The 21532-nt window shown below is 52.6% G+C and overlaps 7 protein-coding genes across 7 annotated transcripts; 4 read left to right on the top strand and 3 right to left on the bottom strand.

Moving 5' to 3' along the window:
* Nucleotides 1–1727: 1727 nt before the first annotated feature.
* On the top strand, nt 1728–3590 carry cit1 (citrate (Si)-synthase CIT1; the record flags this gene model as incomplete). Its single annotated transcript, XM_025615728.1, has 8 exons — nt 1728–1847; nt 1911–1975; nt 2047–2131; nt 2191–2238; nt 2294–2354; nt 2413–2968; nt 3037–3337; nt 3402–3590. 8 exons carry the CDS (start codon nt 1728–1730, stop codon nt 3588–3590), a joined length of 1425 nt encoding a protein of 474 aa, XP_025466930.1.
* Nucleotides 3591–4761: 1171 nt separating this feature from the next.
* Nucleotides 4762–6580, top strand: BO94DRAFT_535507 (putative mitochondrial DNA replication protein (Yhm2)). The gene is made up of 5 exons (XM_025611796.1): nt 4762–5254; nt 5321–5345; nt 5401–5419; nt 5476–5572; nt 5643–6580. The coding sequence occupies exons 1-5, from the start codon at nt 5176–5178 to the stop codon at nt 6317–6319; spliced, it is 897 nt and encodes a 298-aa protein (XP_025466931.1). The 5' UTR covers nt 4762–5175; the 3' UTR covers nt 6320–6580.
* Nucleotides 6581–7645: 1065 nt separating this feature from the next.
* On the bottom strand, nt 7646–9604 carry BO94DRAFT_535510 (ubiquinol--cytochrome-c reductase subunit 2). The gene is made up of 4 exons (XM_025611797.1): nt 9191–9604; nt 8902–9076; nt 8000–8841; nt 7646–7941 (listed from the first exon to the last, which is right to left on the bottom strand). The coding sequence occupies exons 1-4, from the start codon at nt 9455–9457 to the stop codon at nt 7846–7848; spliced, it is 1380 nt and encodes a 459-aa protein (XP_025466932.1). The 5' UTR covers nt 9458–9604; the 3' UTR covers nt 7646–7845.
* A 204-nt stretch (nt 9605–9808) lies between these two features.
* BO94DRAFT_535511 (putative DNA directed RNA polymerase III subunit Rpc82) lies at nt 9809–12382 on the top strand. The gene is made up of 3 exons (XM_025611798.1): nt 9809–9979; nt 10195–11018; nt 11086–12382. The coding sequence occupies exons 2-3, from the start codon at nt 10305–10307 to the stop codon at nt 12082–12084; spliced, it is 1713 nt and encodes a 570-aa protein (XP_025466933.1). The 5' UTR covers nt 9809–9979; nt 10195–10304; the 3' UTR covers nt 12085–12382.
* An 80-nt stretch (nt 12383–12462) lies between these two features.
* On the bottom strand, nt 12463–15472 carry BO94DRAFT_78909 (phosphate-sensing transcription factor PHO4). Its single transcript, XM_025617663.1, has 3 exons — nt 14659–15472; nt 13540–14590; nt 12463–13427 (listed from the first exon to the last, which is right to left on the bottom strand). The coding sequence occupies exons 1-3, from the start codon at nt 15259–15261 to the stop codon at nt 12841–12843; spliced, it is 2241 nt and encodes a 746-aa protein (XP_025466934.1). The 5' UTR covers nt 15262–15472; the 3' UTR covers nt 12463–12840.
* Nucleotides 15473–16309: 837 nt separating this feature from the next.
* BO94DRAFT_535513 (uncharacterized protein) lies at nt 16310–16895 on the bottom strand. The gene has a single exon (XM_025611799.1). The coding sequence runs from the start codon at nt 16787–16789 to the stop codon at nt 16559–16561; it is 231 nt and encodes a 76-aa protein (XP_025466935.1). The 5' UTR covers nt 16790–16895; the 3' UTR covers nt 16310–16558.
* Nucleotides 16896–18605: 1710 nt separating this feature from the next.
* On the top strand, nt 18606–21231 carry BO94DRAFT_517359 (uncharacterized protein; the record flags this gene model as incomplete). The annotated part of the gene is made up of 3 exons (XM_025609992.1): nt 18606–19665; nt 19735–20193; nt 20258–21231. The coding sequence occupies exons 1-3, from the start codon at nt 18930–18932 to the stop codon at nt 21229–21231; spliced, it is 2169 nt and encodes a 722-aa protein (XP_025466936.1). The 5' UTR covers nt 18606–18929.
* Nucleotides 21232–21532: the final 301 nt, after the last annotated feature.

Raw genomic sequence — 21532 nt, forward strand, 5'->3', positions numbered from 1 at the left:
ACTACTGGGAGATCCAGCGCAGCTAAGATGTCGGTGATGCTTAAGAGAGGAATATCAGAAACCTGCAGGGTCGTTGCCTCCCAATATGTTGGAAAGTAGTTTCCTAAGCGGACTTCTGGTCGTGTCACTACAGACTCCACGAGCGTACTCTGGCGACCAGGGGGCCTTCCGCCTACAGCTGGAACACAGCCAAGCGATGCTGTCCAGGGCCTTGCAACTCGCGAACGAGTACGTGTACAGAGTACGACCTAAAAGCGGCGAGTTGAGTGAGAGTGAAAAGAAGCAAAAGGCGGATATTACAGTGTGTTGATTTTGCTGTAGAAAAGAGTGGGGGATGAAAAGCGGTGCAGAAGAGATAACTTAAAGGGAGGTTGTTGATGAAGTAGAGAGGAGATGAAAGGGAAAGGATTTCCTAGAGGTGGTCAGTCAGGTGAGGAGAAAAATCAGCATATCGACGCTAGTCTCGAAAGAGCTGCGCACCTGAAACTGCAGGCGCCCGGCCTTGCTGTAGCCTGAGGCCGACAGATGCGAGGTGCGAGCGAGTCAGGGGTGGTCCACGTGATTCAAACAGTCCTTACAGAAGTCAGCCAAAGCACTGAAACAAATGCAAGAGCTCAGTTCGGTGAGTCGAATGAGGTAATGGGCTGAACTTCCCCATCTATGTTAGGTAAACGATTTCTAGGACTACACAACAAATGGATGCCGTCCCACAGCGAGCGAAACCCTACCTACAGAGTTCACCGTCCCCCTGGAAACATTTCCACAGCGACTAAGGAATTACTCCAGAGGCATGAGAACTCTGTTCCTACGGGCGAGCTAGAACTGAATCCGGGTATCTTCCCTTGCTACTATTCACCTTTACTATAATAATGCAGCGATCATGCAGATAGATATCCCAACGTCATGGCAGCCCAGTCACGCAATAGATAACCGTCAGGTACTGCAAATACCGGTCTTTGTATGTAGATTTCAGTATGCTACTATTATTACCACCGGTGGTTGTTATGGCCGGGGAAATCTGTGCCCTCGAGGGCAGGCAAAATGTGGATGGAATGGCGACTGCCGACGTCACTAGTCATGGGCCACAGCTCTCAGCACTCCGTTTACGGATGGGACGCCGCCGATGATCGTCACAATTATAGCAGACCGAGGCTGTCTTAGAGTATCTATGCAACACATGCACGAGTGCCGGGTTGATAACAATGACAGCTCTCAGCTTAATTCTGAATTGGCACACATGAGCTCGAGCACTGCGGAAGATGACATGGTTGACTTTGATAGCGTATAGTACACAGACCAACACGGTCACAGCGTAACGAGTAAGGATGCAGGAGAGGTTTTACTCCGGACTCCGTTCCGTACAACGGAATCAAGCGGGTAAGGGTCACCACCAAAACATGCTGGAGTCTTGGGATTACCGCTGCAAAGCGCGCCGAAATCCTGGCTGAGACTCGGGACACCGGCCGGCTTGAGCCTAGCGTTACGGTAATATACGCCCATCCACCATTGCCTTGCTTCGTTGCCGGGTGTGACCGTACAGTCCGCGTACCGGCTGTACTGGTACGGCCAGATGGAAAAAAAGGGCGCAGAAGAGCTTCTCCATAACTTGGGAAGACCGTGCGGCCCATCTTCTTTTTCTTTTCTCTACCGTGTCCTGATATACCCTGTTCCTCTCCTCTCCTCCCTTCTTCCACCACTCAACTTCCATCAAGTTGTTCACATTCGCCATGGCTTCCACCTTGAGACTGGGCACCTCTGCCCTTCGTTCCACCTCCATCGCCGCAAAGCCGGCTGTTCAGTCTGCTGCTTTCAATGGCCTGCGTTGCTACTCTACCGGCAAGGCCAAGGTGCGTGCGACCTTGATACCGATCACTCCTTGACTAGTGTACTAAAGCAACTTCGTTTTCAAGTCCTTGAAGGAGACTTTCGCTGAGAAGCTCCCCGCCGAGATCGAGAAGGTCAAGAAGCTCAGGAAGTACGTCCACCTCGTTCCCACGCAATTTTCTCTGTTACAACAGGCGCTAATTAATTGATGAATGCTTATAGGGAGCACGGCCACAAGGTCATTGGTGAGCTCACCCTTGACCAGGCTTATGGTGGTGCCCGTGGTGTGAAGTGCCTCGTGTGGGAGGTATGATAGAAAGACCCAATATATGAAGCGTCTGAAAGTTAGCTAATGCTGGAATATAGGGCTCTGTCCTCGACTCTGAGGAGGGTATCCGTTTCCGTGGCCGTACTGTGAGTGGCACCACTTCTAGACTCACATTCCAGGCGTATACTCACCGCCGATTAGATTCCCGAGTGCCAGGAGCTCCTCCCCAAGGCCCCCGGTGGCCAGGAGCCTCTTCCCGAAGGTAGATATCTATCCTAGAAATAGCGTGATGCATTGCAGAGTTTAATGATGGGTTTCAGGTCTCTTCTGGCTGCTCCTGACTGGCGAGATTCCCACCGAGCAGCAGGTTCGCGATCTGTCTGCTGAGTGGGCTGCCCGCTCCGACCTCCCCAAGTTCATTGAGGAGCTTATCGACCGCTGCCCCAGCACCCTGCACCCCATGTCTCAGTTCTCTCTGGCTGTCACCGCTCTTGAGCACGAGTCCGCCTTCGCCAAGGCCTACGCCAAGGGTATCAACAAGAAGGATTACTGGAACTACACCTTCGAGGACTCCATGGACCTCATTGCCAAGCTGCCCACCATCGCCGCCAAGATCTACCGTAACGTGTTCAAGGATGGCAAGGTCGCTCCCATCCAGAAGGACAAGGATTACTCTTACAACCTGGCCAACCAGCTCGGCTACGGCGACAACAAGGACTTTGTTGAGCTCATGCGTCTTTACCTGACCATCCACTCCGACCACGAGGGTGGAAACGTCAGCGCCCACACCACTCACCTTGTTGGTAGCGCTCTGAGCTCCCCTATGCTTTCTCTCGCTGCTGGTCTGAACGGCTTGGCCGGTCCTCTCCACGGATTGTAAGTATTTGCTCTCGTAATTGGATACCCGAAGCCCTCCTGCTAATATTTCCATCTTAATCATACAGGGCCAACCAGGAAGTCCTTAACTGGCTCACCAAGATGAAGGCCGCCATCGGTAACGACCTTAGTGATGATGCCATCAAGAACTACCTGTGGTCCACCCTGAACGCCGGCCAGGTCGTCCCCGGATACGGTCACGCCGTCCTTCGTAAGACCGACCCCCGCTACGTGTCTCAGCGCGAGTTCGCCCTCCGCAAGCTGCCCGATGACCCCATGTTCAAGCTGGTCAGCCAGGTCTACAAGATCGCTCCTGGCGTTCTGACCGAGCATGGCAAGACCAAGAACCCTTACCCCAACGTCGATGCTGTAAGTTGCTCTCGGAGCCCGTGTCGTGTAAGCATACAAGGAACACGTACTGACCAATGTCTAGCACTCTGGTGTCCTCCTCCAGTACTACGGCCTGACTGAGGCTAACTACTACACCGTTCTGTTCGGTGTTTCCCGTGCCCTGGGTGTCCTTCCCCAGCTGATCATCGACCGTGCCCTCGGTGCCCCCATTGAACGCCCTAAGAGTTTCAGCACTGAGGCCTACGCCAAGCTTGTTGGCGCTAAGCTGTAAATATCTCTGGATGACGAAAAATTGAGGTGACTCATTTCTTTTTACGATAAACACTGCATCTTGTATTATGCCTACCCTGTTCTGGTTTATTACTTTTGTGACTGGGGACGTTAAGTGTTGGGGTTGGTTCGGTTAATGTATGATAGGACACGGTTCGAGCGGGCCTTGTAACAGCACTTCAATTCCTAGTCAATCGTCTTCTAACTCCCGTATCGTACCGAGTACTATCCGCTGGGTGTGACGGGCAAGCGTAAGGGGGTGTATTGCAGTCGGGCGCCGAAGATAAGCAGGAGCGAGAAGGAAGAAAGCCAGGAGAGTGAGATCGGCACGGTCGAGAAACAGACATGAGGCGTGCCGGTAGTGTTCCGTAAAAAACCTCCGCGGACTGAGTTCCGAGCAATGCACCAGGCAGCAACTAGATAGTACCTAGATAGAGGCCGCAAGGCAATCTAAAGATGCTTTGGGTGCTGACCGTCGGGGAATGAAGTCGACATAGCTGAGGCGGCTTCGGGTCGCCGTGGGTACCTCCGGAGCACTCCATGGCGAGCACGCAGCCATTGCCATTGCCAAAAACTCGGACAATACGAGGTACGAAATGAAGTTAGCCAGCTAGTTAGTAGGACTATGGATTGTCTAGACATCAAAGGATTGTTGTAGGATCTGGACATACGGGCGCCGTACTCCGGGCGTGTCAAACTTCCGGCCAGACCGTGGGTCGTCCGGATGGATCATCATCGTGGTTGCCAGGGAGTAAGTATCTACCTAGTCTCTACTCCGTAGATAGTATGTACGGAGTATCTATCTAATATCTATCTACTTCCTACCTATAGAAGGTAGGTACTATCATTCCCGTCCAGGCTGGCGTGGGTCCCCCGATCGACCCTCTCAACCGTTTCGGAAAATGAAAGCAGGCTGTGCGGCGAGTGCCCCGTACTGAGGGTTTGTTGGGGGGCCGCCCGGTTTGCTCCGGGCCTCAACTGAAGCCCTCGGCTGTAGCTCACCGCCGGCCCGGAAGCAGGCTAGGGCGAGCTCTCGCTCTATCTGGTTAGGCGCATCCCCAATCGGCCGATGGCGGACGTTCATTGGGTTCTGGGTTGTTGCGGTTGCTGAGTGTGCTCATTACTACGGAGTACTCCTTGGTACGGAGGCCTGCGATGCGCCCACGCCTGGCAAAAAAAGCAACTCTTTGACCCTTCTAGTAGTACCTACCTAGGACTGGCTTAGGAGAAAGGTACGTATGCTGCTGTGCCCTGGCCCGTCCCACCCTGCCTCATTCTTTTATATTTTCATACTTCTTCCTTCCCTCTCTCCCTCTCTTCTCCTCTCCATCTTGATACATACAAACATACATACTCCGACTATACCACCTAGCTACCTACCTAGCTATTTACCTAACTACTTGCTTACCTGGCCTGTCCCCCAGTTACCTTCCAACCCACTCTCTCCGCCACTCCATCAACCTGGTCGTTCGTCGTTGACGTTCTCGGCCGCCGACAATCCTCGATTTCTCGTGATCCCTTAAGGCGACGAAGCCCCCCTACTTCCCTTGGTCAGGGCCCCTTTCAGCACTCCCAAGGTCACAGAGATGTCTACTGCTCCTGCTGCTCCGGCCTCCGCCGGCCAGGCGCTCGAGAAGAAGCCTGTCAAGTTTAGCAACCTGCTCTGTATGTAAAACCTGCTACTCCCAGCGAACGGGCTTGAGGGAACTAGTTCTGATGGCATTGCTACAGTGGGTGCAGGATTGAACCTCTTTGAGTGCGTATCCCCTCTATACCTGAAAGTGCTAGATGATCGAGACTGACACAGATAGGGTCACAACCTTGGGTCAGGTACGAAGTGATTTTCTGAAGTGATATTGCCAACAATACTAACTCCATTCCCACAGCCGCTGGAAGTGATCAAGACGACCATGGCTGCAAACCGGGGCGATAGCTTCGCGGGCGCTATGGCTCGGATTTGGGGTCGTGGCGGGATGCTCGGTTGTAAGTGCCCTTTTCTCCGTCTTTATCCCGACCAGCGCGGGGTGTCCTCTCTGACCCATCGCAACTCTAGATTATCAAGGTCTCATTCCGTGGGCCTGGATTGAGGCCTCCACCAAGGGTGCCGTCCTCCTTTTCGTCGCATCGGAGGCAGAGTTCCGTGCCAAGGTTCTTGGTGCGCCCGACTTCGCCGCTGGTATCGCGGGAGGTATGGTCGGTGGTATCGCACAGGCATACGCGACCATGGGTTTCTGCACCTGCATGAAGACAGTTGAAATTACCAAACACAAGATGGCCGCCCAGGGCGTAAAGCCCCCCAGTACCTTCGCTACTTTCATGGATATTTACCACAAAGAGGGCATCCGTGGTATCAACCGCGGTGTCAACGCCGTCGCCATTCGCCAGACTACCAACTGGGGATCCCGCTTTGGTTTCTCTCGCTTGGCTGAATCCGCCATTCGCAAGGTTACCAACAAGGAGGATAACCAGAAGCTGAATGCCTTCGAGAAGATTCTGGCTTCTGGTCTGGGCGGTGGCCTTTCTGCTTGGAACCAGCCTATTGAGGTGATCCGTGTCGAGATGCAGAGCAAGACTGAGGATCCCAACCGCCCCAAGAACCTCACTGTGGGTAAGGCTGCCAAGTACATCTACGACAACAATGGCATCAAGGGTCTCTACCGGGGTGTGGCTCCCCGTGTGGGTCTCGGAATCTGGCAGACGGTCTGCATGGTGGCTCTGGGTGACATGTAAGTGGAACAAACTTTTCCCTTGCCCTGAACTGTCAATGCCCCGGACGGAGAACTTCCTCCGGGGGTGGCGCTCCGATCTTCATGTGATTACCGAGGAGTGAACTGGAACTAACGTGTGGGTCTCCGTTCCCCCGAATAGGGCCAAGGAAGCAGTCGAAAAACTGACGGGCGACAAAGTCACCGCTAAGCACTAGAGAAGGTTTGAGATACCCTTCTGCCATGTGCGGTCTCGGTCGGAGGGCGGATAGTTACTGTTTGGGCGCGCTACCATGCCCTTGTGGTGTGAAACTTGATCGGCAATTATGCGTGGTGCGTCGCATGCCGCGAGAGGATTACGAAGCTATCTTATCATAATAATGTTAATAGAGCCAATTTTCATGAGGCATTCATAACCTTTTCCCTCGACACGTTCAGCACAGCCGTAACTTGTCCGGCTGTTTGTTTGTTTTGCCCTTGACGTATTTAATTCATTTCCTCGAGCTGCCGAGGTTGTAGATGGGCCAACGCACCCCTTCCCTACGGAGTACTAGGTAATGGATCTTCATCCTGCCAGCTCAAGAATGACCGCCGCAACCAACGAGACGGAAAGTAAATTCCCTCCGCGGCGGCTGCCTATTCGAGTAAATCCACCCGTCCAGAGACCGCTGTCATGTTGCGCGACCCGCGGCTGTAAGCTCTTCCCGGGTTATCACCGACAGCCTATCATCTAATTTTAAAGTGCGACCGAAATCCCGACCTTCCCGCCCTGTCGATATATCTTGGGTGCTGGCATCCTCGGTGAGCCTTGTACGATAACTATCTATTCTCCAATTCAGCAGTGGATAAATGCCTTGGAGCTCGGCGCCGCCGCTAATGTAATCCCTGCTGGCGGTCATGTGATCCGCACCGCACCTCGGCGGTATCTTTGACTATATCATTCAAGCATCAGGTACGGAGGGAGTAGTTTGTTTACTTTGATGTCTGGTTTTCCGTACTCATGCTAGTCCGTGCCTGGGCTTCTTGTGGTTTGTGTTGTGTAGCTGCAAATTGGTGGTTAATTAGAATCACGGTATTGGTCTCGGGAACCATTATATTGGGAATGAGATAAGTAGTTGGGTCTGTGTGCATGGTTCCATTTTTTGCCATGATGGTAGTTTGAATCTGATGGAGTGATCTTGACATGGTGGCAAAATCGCAATCGAGAGAGAGTTAGGTATACTAGTTAATATATATGTGTGGAGGTATAAAGGTCACACGTGCAGCTGTTATGTTCGAGACAGAGATGAAGGAATGAATGAAGATACAAATTACTGAGACACAGTTTTGTACACTGGCAATCTATTTCGAAAGTGCTCATTAAGTTGGTGTATGGTGCAGGTCTACACAGAGGTATTGAACGAAAATGGGTTAAGGTACAATTGTATTACAGACACACAACTACAGCCATATCACAAAAGAGAATACCTGCGGAGGTCGATCTAGACACATGATAAAGGGAGGGGGGTACTATTTTTCCCAAAGCCAGTCTAATATGTATTGTATACATGTTTAAACGGTCAGACCAAGTTCCTCGCCGTAGGGAAGCTGGAAGAGGTCTCCAACAGTGGCGACGGAAGCCTTGCCGGAGAGGAAGGTCTTGGCAACCTGTGCGAAATATTAGCCACAGTGTTCGAGGAAAGAAAAGATGAAACAATAGACTTACATCCTTGACCTGTGCCTCGGTGACAGCATCGATGCTCTGAGCAACCTCACCGATCTGGTAAGGCTTGCTGCCGTTGATGAGAGCAGAGCCGGTAGCCTCAATACCAGTCTCAAGGCTCTGGGCAGACTCAAGAGCACGAAACTTGGCAACGGCAACGGCCTTCTTGATTTCCTCGCTGGCAACCTCGCCGGCGGCAACCTTATTGAGAAGGTCGACGGCGTTCTTACCAGCAGAAGTGATCTGGTCGGCCTTACCAGAGAAAGTAATGGTGAAGAGACCAGCATCCGAGTAGGAAAGGTTCTGAGTCGAGGCACGAACCTGGGAGAAGCCCTGGGTGGCCTGAGCGAGGAGGGAGAAACCGGGGGTCCACTTGATGGTGGACTCACCACCGAGGAGGGCAGCAAGGACGGAAGCCTCGGGCTTGTAGGCAGGGGTTCCGAAAGCACCGGAGCCAGGGAAAGCAATCACGACGGCATTGCCGGCCTTGGAGGAAATGCGCTGCTCACCGCCGTAGTACTTAGAGGCGGCGTTCTGAAGCTGGGAGCCGGTGGGGACCTCCTTGAAGAAGTCGCCAACCCACTTGGCGACGTCCGCGGAGTTGGAGCCGCTGCCAACAAGAGCGATGTTGGACTTGGCAAAGGCCTGCTGAGCGTACTCGGCCAGAGCCTCAGCGGAGAGGTACTTCTCGAGGGAAACGGTGGTCGAGGGGGTGATGCTCTCACCCAGGCCACGGTGGAAGGCCACGGCGTGAGCGGCATCAACAGCGACGGCATCTGGGTTGGCAGCAAGGGCCTGTTGTCTGTACTTGATGGTCTTGAGGACGACCTCGCTCAACTCGTGGGCTGAGAAACCGAATTAGACCGATCCGCCGGACTGGGTGGCCCCTCATGCTTCTGACTTACCAGCAAACTTGGTCTGAGAAGCAACCTCCGCAAGAAGTTCGGCGAAGTAGGGAAGATCGCCCGAGAGGAACTTGGCCTGGAGGACGATGTTCTCGCGCGAGTGTGTCGAGGAAACTTCACCGCCCAGCAGTTCGACTTCCCGATTGATCCGCAGTGCCGACCGTTTGAGCGTGGACTGTCCATTGACAAAAGAAATCCGTTAGATTAGACCACCGACAAGTGACATGTAGAGCGGAAGGGGAGCGGGAGGGGAGCGGGAGGGGATGGAACGAAGCCAGAGAGGACGAACCTTGAAAGCGAACTGTTGGAGGGCATCGGAGAAGCCAGGCACGGGCTGGTAACGAGGACCGGCCTTTGCAACCAACGCCAGAGTGCCAGTAGGGCCTGCGACTTCCCTGTTGGCGACCTTCACACCAGCAGACTCGGTAACATCGTACTGGAGACCAGGAGTGGCAGCAGAGGCCATGCCCCGACGGCTGCTGGCGCCAGCAGCAGAGCACTGCTTCTGGAGCGCACGGGGCGCATTCCGGCTGAAAGTAGACCGCGACAGCATCATCGCATGTGTGAGAAAGATAGAGGAGAGCGAGGGGCGTAATTAGCCGAGAAGCTCGAAAGCAATTGGGAGGGTTGGGAGGGTTGGGAGCAGGGTAAAGCTGCTGGCGGTCGTTGGGCGGATCAGAAACGATGTCTGAAAAGCTTCAAGATGCCGGCTGGTCTTGATTACTCGCGCCGTGATTGGCCCGAGTTGCGAGTGCGGGCGGAACCGGCTTTTCCTCGTCCTCCGGGTCACCTGAGGTCAGCTGATGGCGCCCTGGTCATGCACGTGAGCGATGCCCGCCCGGCCTTGCGCCAATCAAGTGACATTTTCCTTTGATTTGCAGATCAGCCCGTCGGCAAAAAAAAGTGTCACTCCGTGACTCCAGGTTGATCTGATCGCTCCGGCTTGCTCCATCCCACTGGGCTTGTCTCGATCTTTCTTCTTCTCTGCCTCATGCGATTCTCCCGGTGACACTCATCTGCCTTCTAGGGAAGTGAAGCTGCCCACACTCTCTAGAAGCCATCAATCATGACTTCCCAGGTATGTGAATACCACCCCCTCATCTTGGTCAATGCTAACTGTCCGAGTAACAGTACGCGGCGGAGCTCTGTGCGCTCCTGGTCGAGGATAATTTCGGGGAGCTCTTCGCGGTATGCTCGCTTTGCTCACTTGGTAACCCGCTACATTCATGGAAAACTCCTAGCCGGTGTGCATTTGCGGGCCAGCGCGAGCATTGGCTGACCCTTCATCCGTCCCTCCGCAGCGTATCTTCTCCACCCTCCAACGTTATGATCGGCTCTCATTGCCGCGCCTTAAATTCTACTCGCGTCTCTCGGACCGTCAACTTCGCCATGGTCTCGCCGCCATGATCCAACACCACTTGGTGTACCATTACACCTCCTACGACGATGGTGTCACCTACTACCAGCCCAATCTGCAGGCTGCGTACTATCTCGTCCGGTCCGGAAAGATTCTGGAGTTTATCCAAGAACGGCTGGGAAAGTATGCGGCTACCCTTATGGCGACCATAATGTTCCTCGGACACGCCCAGGTGGGCTACCTCGAGACTCTCCCCGAACTGCAACCGGAACCGCTGAAAACAAATGGCATGAAAGAAGAAGACGAGGGAGAAGAGACCGAAGATCTAATAAACGGGCACGATGAGCATGCTTCCGAACAACCCGCGCTGCTGCATCCCACGCTGAAAGCACTTGCTTCCCATGGATATATCTTTCGTGTCCGAGACGCACAATTCCAAAGCCACGCTGACAATGCCTTGGATGCTGAACGTGCGATAAAATCGCGACCAGATGTCAAGCAGCTGAAGGGGAAGAAGCTCGACGAAACGGTACTAGAAGGGACTGTTACTCTCTTAAAGGAAAGGCTTGATGGGGACCTCACTCGTGGGTTGATGCACAACGGATTGCCACGGGGCGCCAAACGGAGGCATGTAAATGGGTCCACGGATTCGCTAAACAAGAGGTCACGAGTGGACTACGCTGCCGACGACGAAGATGAGGAAGAAGAGGAGAACGAGTGGTCGGATGACGACATGGGTGGTGATACAACTCCTATGGAGGTGAGACCCAACGTATTGTTCATGATATGTCTTCCAAAGAACTTGAGCTGATGGTTTGTTCGCTAAGTTGGGCATGGTCGTTCGGGTGAATTATGAGAAACTCGATGTTGCCCTCCGGAATCGACGGTTTTTAGACCTTGCGGAACTAAACTCATCGCCAGCAACCACGCATGTCTATGAGTGCCTCCTCCGCCGTATAGAATACCAAACCAAGCAATGCCGCGATAGCGCCGAGATACCCCGCGAAGGAGAGGAGGGCGAGCAATACTCTGTCCCGATCGCTCTTAGTGTTTTGACAGAAGAGGTTGACCCGCAACTGGATCTCACTGGCTCCATAGGTCCCATGGAGATTTCGCAGCCCGTCAACAGACGTGGAAAGAGGCCCTTGGAGGACAGTGTCAATGGAACCGACCGTGAAGGAGCAGATGCCCCCAGTCGCACTTATGAGATTGACCAACATCTTTCCCTGCTCTCCCAACCCCCCTATAACCTAACCTCCAAGCGCGTGCTCTCAGGCCTCATTGCCTGGACTGTTGAGTTTCGACACCTGGCACGCAAGCTTCGCCATCTAGAATTGGAACGGATGATCGAAGCCCGATACGGCGATGTCGCATTACGGGTCATCCGTGTACTCCACGCGAAGGGCAAACTCGACGAGAAGCGCTTACAAGAAATTAGTCTTCTCCCCTTCAAAGATCTGCGCCAGGTTCTTGCCAGCATGCAGGCTGGCGGGTTCGTTGATTTACAGGAAGTTCCCCGAGACGCACAGCGACAGCCCTCACGCACGATCTACCTCTGGTTCTACGATCCGGACCGTATCCGAAACAGCATTCTGGAGGACACATATAAAGCTATGTCTCGGTGTCTACAACGCCTGCGGTTTGAACGGAACCGGCTTAAGGAATTCCTGGAGAAGACGGAGCGTAGTGATGTCAAGGGCAATGAGGAACGGTATCTGTCCCAGGCAGAGTTGACCCTGCTGGACCAGTGGAAAGCCAAAGAGGCCTTGTTACTTGGGGAAGTGGCCCGGTTGGATGAAATGGTTGCGGTCATGCGAGACTACTGAAGAGTCCCTATCCCTCATATGGGTGGGTGATGATGTTGAAGACGCCCCCACCAGCACCCCCACCCCCATCCCAAGCATTCTTCTAGCATGTCCCTCCCTTACTTGCCCATCTACAGTCAGCATTTGAATCCTCGGCTGAGTTTCGACTTGAATGCATACCAGCAACACGGAAGTGACATTCATACCCAATTTTAGTTCATAATGAGACCGATAAGTGGCGATCTAGATGTAGTAAGTAATAGTATTAAAAGAGGAACGATCCTCTGGACGGAGGTGTAAGGGGAAAAGTAATATAGCCTCGCCTATATATAATAACACCCTGTTTGCCCGGCAAGGAAGTCTGTAGAAAGGCAAAAGTCCTCATAACCACGAGCGAAGCACTGCTGAAAGTTACGAGTGTATCTGAGAGAGGGGGGGGGGGGATAAAGCTATGTACATGAAGCAAAGGTCAATCAAAGATAGAAGGGAGGGGATGGTGTTTGAAGTGAGATATCCCGTGAAAAGAAAAAATAACCACCCTGTATATTAACATCTTGAAGATGATGGGAAGAAAAAAGAAAAGAAAAACAGCTACCGTACATCACGAAATGGAAGCCATCAATCAAAATATGCGTGACGTCAGCTAATTTCCCCGGTACCCCTGTCTATAGTTTTGCTCAAATTCACGCTCATAAACATATCACATAACAGTGATCTTTCAAGGTAGGGGTCAGCTTGGTTCGAGTACCACTCGACTACGAGGTTTCGATCGTAGATTTATGCAGAGATGTCCTTCTCGAAACTGGAAGTCGCCGATTCTGCCTCAACGGGATTTGTTGTTGGCCCATTTTCAGGGTTCACCGTGTTGTCATCGCGCTTTTCCAACCCTTTTTTCACGCCTAGACGTTCCTCAGCTGCTGCCAATTTGGTCTTGGTTTCTTCCAGTTCATGTTGCAAGGCTTTGATATAATCAATCGCCATCTCCACAGTGCTGGCCTTGCTGATCGGCTGATTTCCGGCTTTCTCCTTTTCCTTTTCCTTTTCCTTTTCCTTTTCCTTTTCCTTTTCCTTTTCCTTTTCCTTTTCTTCTTCCTTTTCGCCCCCCTTTGCGCTGGAGACTGCAGCTTCTTTGGCGCTTTTCGATTGAACAAAGGACGATGGGATGAGTGTTTCGATCTCTTTGAGTGCATTGTTGATGCGGTTTCTTCGTCCCTGCTCTGCGAGCTTGTGATTCGTCCGCTTGGAGCTCAAATTCTCGGCCAAGGTTTCTGGGTAGGAGACGCCAGGTAAGAGAGTACCATCTAGGATATGCTGGTAGTTCGACTTCGAGGCAAGATACAGAGCCGAAGTTTCGCTTGAGATACCTTTAAACAAGACCGGTTAACTTGTATTTCCCGAGGAACCATGGGACAACGCTTTAATCGATGAAAACAAAGTACATTGGGACAAAGGTGCCGTTGGTCTGAAAGTACTCACCATCACCACGCATCAGAGGCTGTATACTGGGACTTATCTTGGGGCGTAAATTTGGACTAGGCTGAGACGAGCTGAGGCTCTGTCGCTTTCGGCCTATGGGGCCTAATTTGGGGGTGTCTGCTTTTTTCGGTACCGGCCCACTGGGAGAGGGCATAGCAAAAGCGCGGGGGCTCGGCGCGATCGAAGTCGGGTTTCTGTTGACGGCCGGAGCGGACTTAGGTTCCAGACCAGGGGTAGTACTGCCCGGTGTAGTCGAAGAGACAGAACCTGTTCGGACCGTGGTGTCAATACGGCCCACTTGTGGTCTCGAGACTGAACCGAATGAGGTAGCCGCTTCTGGCAGTATGACATCTTCCATGATATCGTCGTGTGGCTCAGAGGGGACAGGCCTGGCTGCAACTGCCATCGGACCGGTGGAGGCGTTGCTGTGCGGTGACCTCTGGATACGCATCAGCAACGCTGGAGTTGCGGGTTCACTGGCCTGTGGCACTTGAGTTGTTTGAGGGCCGATCGAGGGGGACTTCCGCGACGGGGGTAGAGCGGGTGGAGGCATTAAGGGCTCTGAGAGAGGCTCTGGGGAGACGGAATCTTGTCCAGAGCTCTCGTTGCTTCCATAGCGGAGCCCACTACCGCCAGAACTGCGAGACTTGCAACTCCCCTGATCTTGACTAAGACTATTCAAGACCTCGTCCGAATTGATATTGAGAAGTGACTTCTTCCGGGCCTGAGGCCGCACCGAAGGCGATTGTTGCTTTTTAGCCCGAGCGGAGAAAGATTTGGTGGTTGATGGTTGGCGTCGATGTTTCCGCATCAATCCCGGTGACGAGGGTGCCGACGACATGGGCAGCGCATTGTCAGCAGGAGAGGGCACAAATCCTATTTCAGATATATGACCAGAGTGGAATGGGTAGCCAGTCGGATTGGAGTTGTGGGCTTCGAGGGCTGGTGAAGTGAGAGGGGTGAAGTACTCCCCAGGGATGATATATTCGGGGAAGCGAAATTGACTTTCCAATGGGGTCATGGCGGGTGAGACGAGGGGCGTATAAAGGGCCTGCGGAGAGCGGATGCATGCATTAGGATATGCAGGCTAAGGCCAGGAATTATCTTGATCGCGCTTACCTGCTCATCATTCATCCGAGTAAACCGCTCATACATGTCATGGTTATCATCCGTCCCTTGTAGATGCGTAGCAGCACTGCCCTGGAGCTCGACACTGTTGGGGGTTGGTGGTATCACGGGCTTTCCATGAGGGACATACGATTGAGCTGTTGCGTGCGAGTGGTTGGAAAGTTGGTGTGACTGTTCGGGAGTCGGTTGTTGCTGCTGTTGTTGCTGAGGGTGGAAAAACTGGGGCTGCGGGGGCTTGTGCGCATAGAATGCCGGGGTGACTTGAGCATTGGAGTATGATGAGCCATGTGGCTGGCCTTGCTGGCCGGGGTTGGAAAGGTCGAGGGGGAAATCGCTGCTCATGATGTGACCGTATGACGGCGACTGGGTGGTGACGCTGTCGGTATCCATGCGGACCAATTGTTCCTGCGCGGGTGCTGCTGAGGCGGGCATCGACATCGACCCCGGGTGGGCAAGAGGCCGAGAAGTGTGATGGTCGCTTGGCCCATGCCCCTCCACGTCGGGGAACTGCATGCCAAACTCGAGGAAGTTGGTGAACTCATCATCGCCCGGATTGGTCATGTCCGTCCAGGACAAAGCATGCTCTTGCTCCATGGCGAAGAAAGGGTTCCAATGAATCCTTCTCGATCAGTTCAGAAGAAAGGCACCACGACCTGCAAGTAACCGATCGGAAGTAGGACTGCTGGGTGCAGCGAGGAGAGAAGAGATCGTGCCGGGGAAAGGGAAGTAAAGTCAAAACAGGCCCAGTAGGCTAGGAACGAACGAGTTTCGGTACCGTGGCGCAGGGTGGAGGGAGACGGAAAGCGAAAGCTCAACAGGAATTCGTGGGCATGGCGAGAGCGCGACGATGAAGGAGGACAGGTGATGGGAAGGCTGAGCCCAAGTGGAAGGAGTATGAAAAGATACGAGGGAGGAGTTGGAAAAAAAAATAAGGCAAGGAAGAGGAACGAACGAGAGAGTACAGACGGCGATGAGGCGGGGCGTGGAAGAAAGAGTAGGATAGAAATGAGGAGGAACTAGACCCAACAGAGGAAGCGAATCGAGAATAATTGACATCTAATACTATGGCAGACTAGGTAGGGGTACTGTTCAAGCCATGGTGAATGGATTAATTTGCGGACTTGACGAGGGGAGAAGGGAGGAGGGGGGCGCGCAACAGCGGCGCAGGAGACGAAGATGAGGAGCAACAGAGTGAGTGAGTTGGTTAATTGTGTCGATACGGAAAGATGGAGTTGGCCGATGAAGGAAGACGTTGTGGGTAACCTGAGGCTAGTTCGCTGGTTAGTCCGGAGTCGCCAGTCCGGAGAGGAGGGGGGAGAGGCCAAAAAAAAAAAAGAAAGTGGAAAGAGACTACTACTACTTACCTACCGGCGGCCAACACTGGGAAGGTACATACATACTATCTACTACTAGTAGGTATAATGGGGTATGGTATCGCTATTACCAATACAGGGATTGCGGTAAGATATCTGTCCAATGGCACTAGAGTTCCCATGTCCACCCTTGTTCTCATTTGGGAGGGACGGAACAGACCATCCTTACCTATTCGATCTAGTGCCACACATATTAACTCCCGGCCGCACAGGACACGGAAGGACATTTGAATCCGATCCCAAGGGTTCCTCCCCAACCACACTCATGGAAAAAAAAAAAAAAAGAAAAAAAAAGTGAAACCCCCAAACACCAACCTAGGTACGGAGAATATAGGGCACGGGACAATGGAAGCTTATATAGTACCGTACGCACCCTCGAATCCCGACAATGCTTATTGTCGATCTCGCAGATACACCGGTCGGAAAATTATACTTTGGTAAGGACCGAATACTGATAGTACGGAGTACTTACTACTACTACTCCGTATCTAAGTATCTAGTACTTACTACTATGTACTTCAGTTGATGCTGGGAGTGGAGCTTCGCACTGCGGATAATAACGGTCCTACGTACTTGGGGGAGGAGGAGGTGCTCTGGACTCCTCCTTCGTTCCTCGGTTCCAGTAGCAGGCTAGTAGCAACTGAACTGTGGGTAAAAATCCAGTAATCAGTTCTCCTGCTTTGTATGGCTGCATGGCAAGGGTAGACCCCCACCACCGCCTTCAAAGCGCTGAGAAGAATCAAAGCCATGGCCCAGATCCTCTAGCATGTAGCAAATCAGATCTCGGGAAGACAGCCTGTCTGTCAAGTAGTGGCCACGGAGGACTCCGTAGTCTGTACTAAGTGGTTAGCAGGGTGAGTGGATACACAACTGCGACAGAGCCTAGAAGTAGATAGAGGCACTGAGGCAGGGGTTATGATGGAGCCCTCCAAGTCCAGAGAGTACTCCGGACTAGTACTAATTTTGAAGCTAAAACTACGGGGGGATTCGACCCTGGCGAGTAGCCGACTTGGTTCTGGCCTAGGTAGGTAGTAAATGGGTAGGCAGAAGTCAAGCCTTCGGTTGCAGGACGTATGGCCTGAGCTCTGCAGGTAGTCCGGAGTGCTTTGATCTGTCACCAGGAAGTTGAGTCAAGTCCCTCGACGATCATGATCCCCGATGCCGAAGATTATGAGAAGGGTCATCGATGCTCGTATGATATCCTTGAATTGGTATATACAAACCAAGTCACCAACACTTTGTTATCTACATTTCCCCAGTGGGTACCCTAAGTGTGGGTAGATACCAGATAGATACTCCATACCTATCTAGAATACTGGATATCGTTTGATTTAGTTCCCCATTCCACGATGCTCACATTACCACCTACCTTTTACGGAGTCCAGCAGACGGATAGACTCATGATATGATAATAGAGATGGATCGATCCCCAACCGGCCTCCGCGGATATAGTGAAAAAAAATGAAGCTAGTCATATATAGCTCCGGTCACTGTAAGCACCCTAGTCAACCAACGGGGCAAAGCGGCAGCAGCTGGAAGCGGGTGGGCGTCCGGGCTGCCGCCTAAGACCACGCAAGTCTTGCAACCGGCGTCCAGGATCATGAATCTTAGAACCGTCAAATCATGGTCTGACAATTCCTGGAGAGCTGGTGGTCGTGCTCGGTTCAACTAGAGTTGACGAAAGGCACTAGGTAAAGCTAGACTAGTCTGCAGGCGAACCATCTATCTATCTAGCGGTACTCCGTAGGTGCAGGGAGATATTATTTCGTATTTGAAGCCATCGATGACTCTTCTGATTTCTGAAACATTTGTCAACATTCTTTCCCGAAGGGTCAATTAATGCATGTATTTTAGTCCCGGGCCAGTCAGGTGGGGATCTCACCATGAATACCTGCCACCATGGCAAAAACTGCAACGGTGTACCAGAGAGGTTGGGCTGGCTTCCAATCTCTTTAGGGAAGCTAGCAGAAAGCAGAAAGCATCTAACTGGGGGGCTGTGGTTCGTTCCGTTCTGCTTCACCCGTAGCTCAGTGCCGATGGAGTGCGCTGCTGCTCACACGATCAACTTCAACCATTGATGACGTTTTGTGCGTGCGATTCGTTCAGACCAAAAGCGGGATCAGGTCGGATATGGCAACAAGGACACTAAGGTACTTGGCCATCGCCATTGGGCGATTCCCAGGTCTCAGTATTGGATTGTTGTCGATAAATTACAGGATCGGCAATTCCTATTCAGGCCTTGGTTCCGGCAAAGCCTGCAAATCCTGCCAGGAATCAATTACTTACGATTATCTATTACCTAAAGAGAAGTTGATAGGTGCCTTCGTGGTGAGTGTTGACAGTACTAAGATCAGGGATGTTTATATACCTACACGGCAGAAGGCAGATGGCCGATTCTTCCGTACCCTTAGTACATATCAGTAAGTACTCGGTACTTCTGATGGGGACCAGATGTGACGGCGCCCTTCGGAACGGCTTCCCGAGAGCCCCGATAAACTAACTGGGCCTGGGCAATGGGCATACTATGTATAGTAGTAGTACATAGTACTTGAGAGCAGGTCCAAAACTCCAGCCACATAGAGGGATTATGAATCATGTTACACAGTACGGAGTACGGAGTGCAGTGGATGGTCTGATATCTACACAGTAGTACCTATGCTGGCATCCATGGCTTAAGTAAGCCGGGTGCGGGGTCCGCTGACTGGTGCCCATCACGTGCCATCATCCATGCCAGATGACATAACGGAACAAACGACCAGGCATCGATCTCGCTCCTTCATGCAATGCGTCTCCTTTCCTCCACAACGACTGCGAGCCGCGTCTACTCCGATGTCTGGTCCCTGCTTAGACTTTGCTGAGGTGCCGCTGTGATCTTTGCTTCTTGTCACCATGAGACCCCCCGTACCGGAGATCGCGGTGCCCCCATCCCGCAAGGCCTCCATCGAACAGCAGTGGACCGATCCCCGCAGTGCCGCCCCCGCGACCTTCTTTCTGTCCCGCAATCACGGTCCCGACGCCGATGACGAATTTTCCCCCGACGAGTCCGACCCCCCCAGGGAGAGTCTATATGGAGTACATAGTCTAGAAGAAAGTCTTATTCAACCCATTTTAGCTGCATCCACGCCTCAGTCAGATCAACCGGGTGGTAGCAAACCTACCGGAATCGAACCGGTTCCTGCAGCATATCAGCCTCTCCCTCACGATGATGAGGATGATGACGGCGAACCTCCCGGCATCACTCGCCGCAGGTCAACACTCAAACCGATTGACGGTCTTTATACCAGCAAAAGGGACCCCTCTATTCACTCCGATCTGACTTCTCCCCGGCCGTTAACGCCCTTGAATCTCAGCAACCCCGACGACCCTTCATCTCTCCCTAGCAGTCCCAGATCGACTTCGAACCAGTCCATGCGCCATCTAGATGAAATATCAATTACAGACGAATTGAGTAGTCAGGCGGTTGCTTCTGGAGAAGAGGATGATGAGCTTCGCTCGACTCATAATCCAGACCATGATAGCACATCCCAGTTCATCATGCCAAGCATCAAGATGCCCAGTCGGAGGCCATTCACATCACGGGGGAAGGCACTAGGAAGATTCAAGGTCCTTGTTGCAGGCACCTCTGGTAAGACCATGCTGGCCTCATATATGTTGAGCCTGCGATTCCGCGTGGCAGTTGCTGACCGATGGCCAGGCTCGGGAAAATCCTCTCTTATTAGGTCGATTGTTCAGTCTTGCGAGGACATAGTACATGTTGACGACTTCCCACCTACATATAAATTGTCCCTTTCGCGGACATCTCTCGCAACAGTACAGCTGTCTCAATCTCATCGACTACCGCTGACAGTTACGTCGGAGGTATATGCCAGTACCAAGCCGTACCCAGTTTGGTGGTCAGATTTAGAAGATTCACGGGTACTGCGCCGGAGGAAAAGTACGGGTGATATAGTCCTAGAGCGCAATATTTGCTTCGTTGATACCCCAGCCAATTCTCTGAGTCGCACTGGACAAATTGATGCAATTGTACACTACATGCAACAGCAGCTTTTCCGTGCAACAACGGCCCTTGATTCCTGCACTCACGACTTCCAGAACATGCTTGCGGGGCACGGTGGAACTCAAGTCGATGCTGTACTTTATCTTGTCTCTGAAGGTATGCGGTCGGAATTTCCCCTTGCGGCGTCTTTGGTTGGCTAGCCAGGCTTATGTGCTCTCAGATACCCTTCCAACAGATATGGAGTGCATAAAACAACTCTGCCAATGGACCAATGTCATCCCATTGATTTCCAAGGCCGACTTGTTAACTACTGAGCAGATCTCTGCACTCAAGTCATCCTTCTACAAGCATGCGGAAGCCACTTCCATCAGACCCTTCCTCTTTGGAAATGCATGTCTTGGAGCAGCTGACCTCGACGGGCAATTACCTTTCGCGGTGTCATCGGCAAAAGCCAACGATGACGATGTGATGGATGCTAGCACTTTAATGAGCCCGGACTACGTTCAACCTCTGGTACCGTCCGAACTGACATTGTTGATCCAGAGGATGTTTGATGCTGAGAATATAGCCTGGATGCGGCACTCGGCCGCGAAGAAACTTGCTCAACAACAGCGGAATCACACCTATCCACACCCGAGCCATCATGGTACCCTATCATTTGATCACGGTACCCGCCGTGGTTCTCCTAGTTACACTATGGCTCGGATAGCGGATCACACTCGACAAGAGGAGAAGTTAGCCCGCCTGCAATTAGCGAAGTGGGCGTCTGAATTACAGCAAAGCCTTCAGAATGAACGAGCGAGGTACGCCGCCATGGCAAGGGGCGAGCGTGCCGTCTGGCTCACAGAGCGGTTGGGCGAGTGTGTAGTAGACGGGTCGTTGATACCAATCACACAAACGCCGGGCTTCTGCGGGCTCCGTGCACCCACAGAGAAAACTGGCGGCGGTGGTCTCCTTGTTCGAACACAAAGCGGGCAGAACGTGGAATATCACATTGCCAGGATCCGCCCGCAAGATCCTCTCGGACTCGTCTGGTGGTCAGAGGACCTGAAGCAACGGGGGTGGGCCATTATTCAGATCGTGGGCAGTTTTGGCGTAGTCGGGGGGCTGGCTCTCTGGCTTGCCAAAGCATGGGGGCTATCCTCACGCAGTCTCTCGGAATGGCACTTTGATTGGTGCGGTTCTAATGATTAGGAGGCTCATTGAGAGCTATTCCAGTGTTTTCCCCTGGCCCGCTGACCTTCTGGTCCGCGAGCCTCTCTTTTATCTCTACTACTCACTTGGCATTTGCGGTCTCTACTTCCCCTTCGACCCATCTCCCCTTCTTGCACCACACTCTTCTCCGTCATTGATCCGAGACGGTTTCATTTAACTCCTAATCATTGTCCAGGCGTCCATCAGAAACATCCTCGGCGTTATGTCTCACACTAGTGTTCTTTTCCCAGCTCTCGCTATTTCCCTACATTTCTTTTCTTCTCTGCCCCTTTTCCCTGGC

The sequence above is a fragment of the Aspergillus sclerotioniger genome, assembly GCF_003184525.1.
Source record: "Aspergillus sclerotioniger CBS 115572 chromosome Unknown BO94scaffold_15, whole genome shotgun sequence".
Taxonomy (NCBI): domain Eukaryota; kingdom Fungi; phylum Ascomycota; class Eurotiomycetes; order Eurotiales; family Aspergillaceae; genus Aspergillus; species Aspergillus sclerotioniger.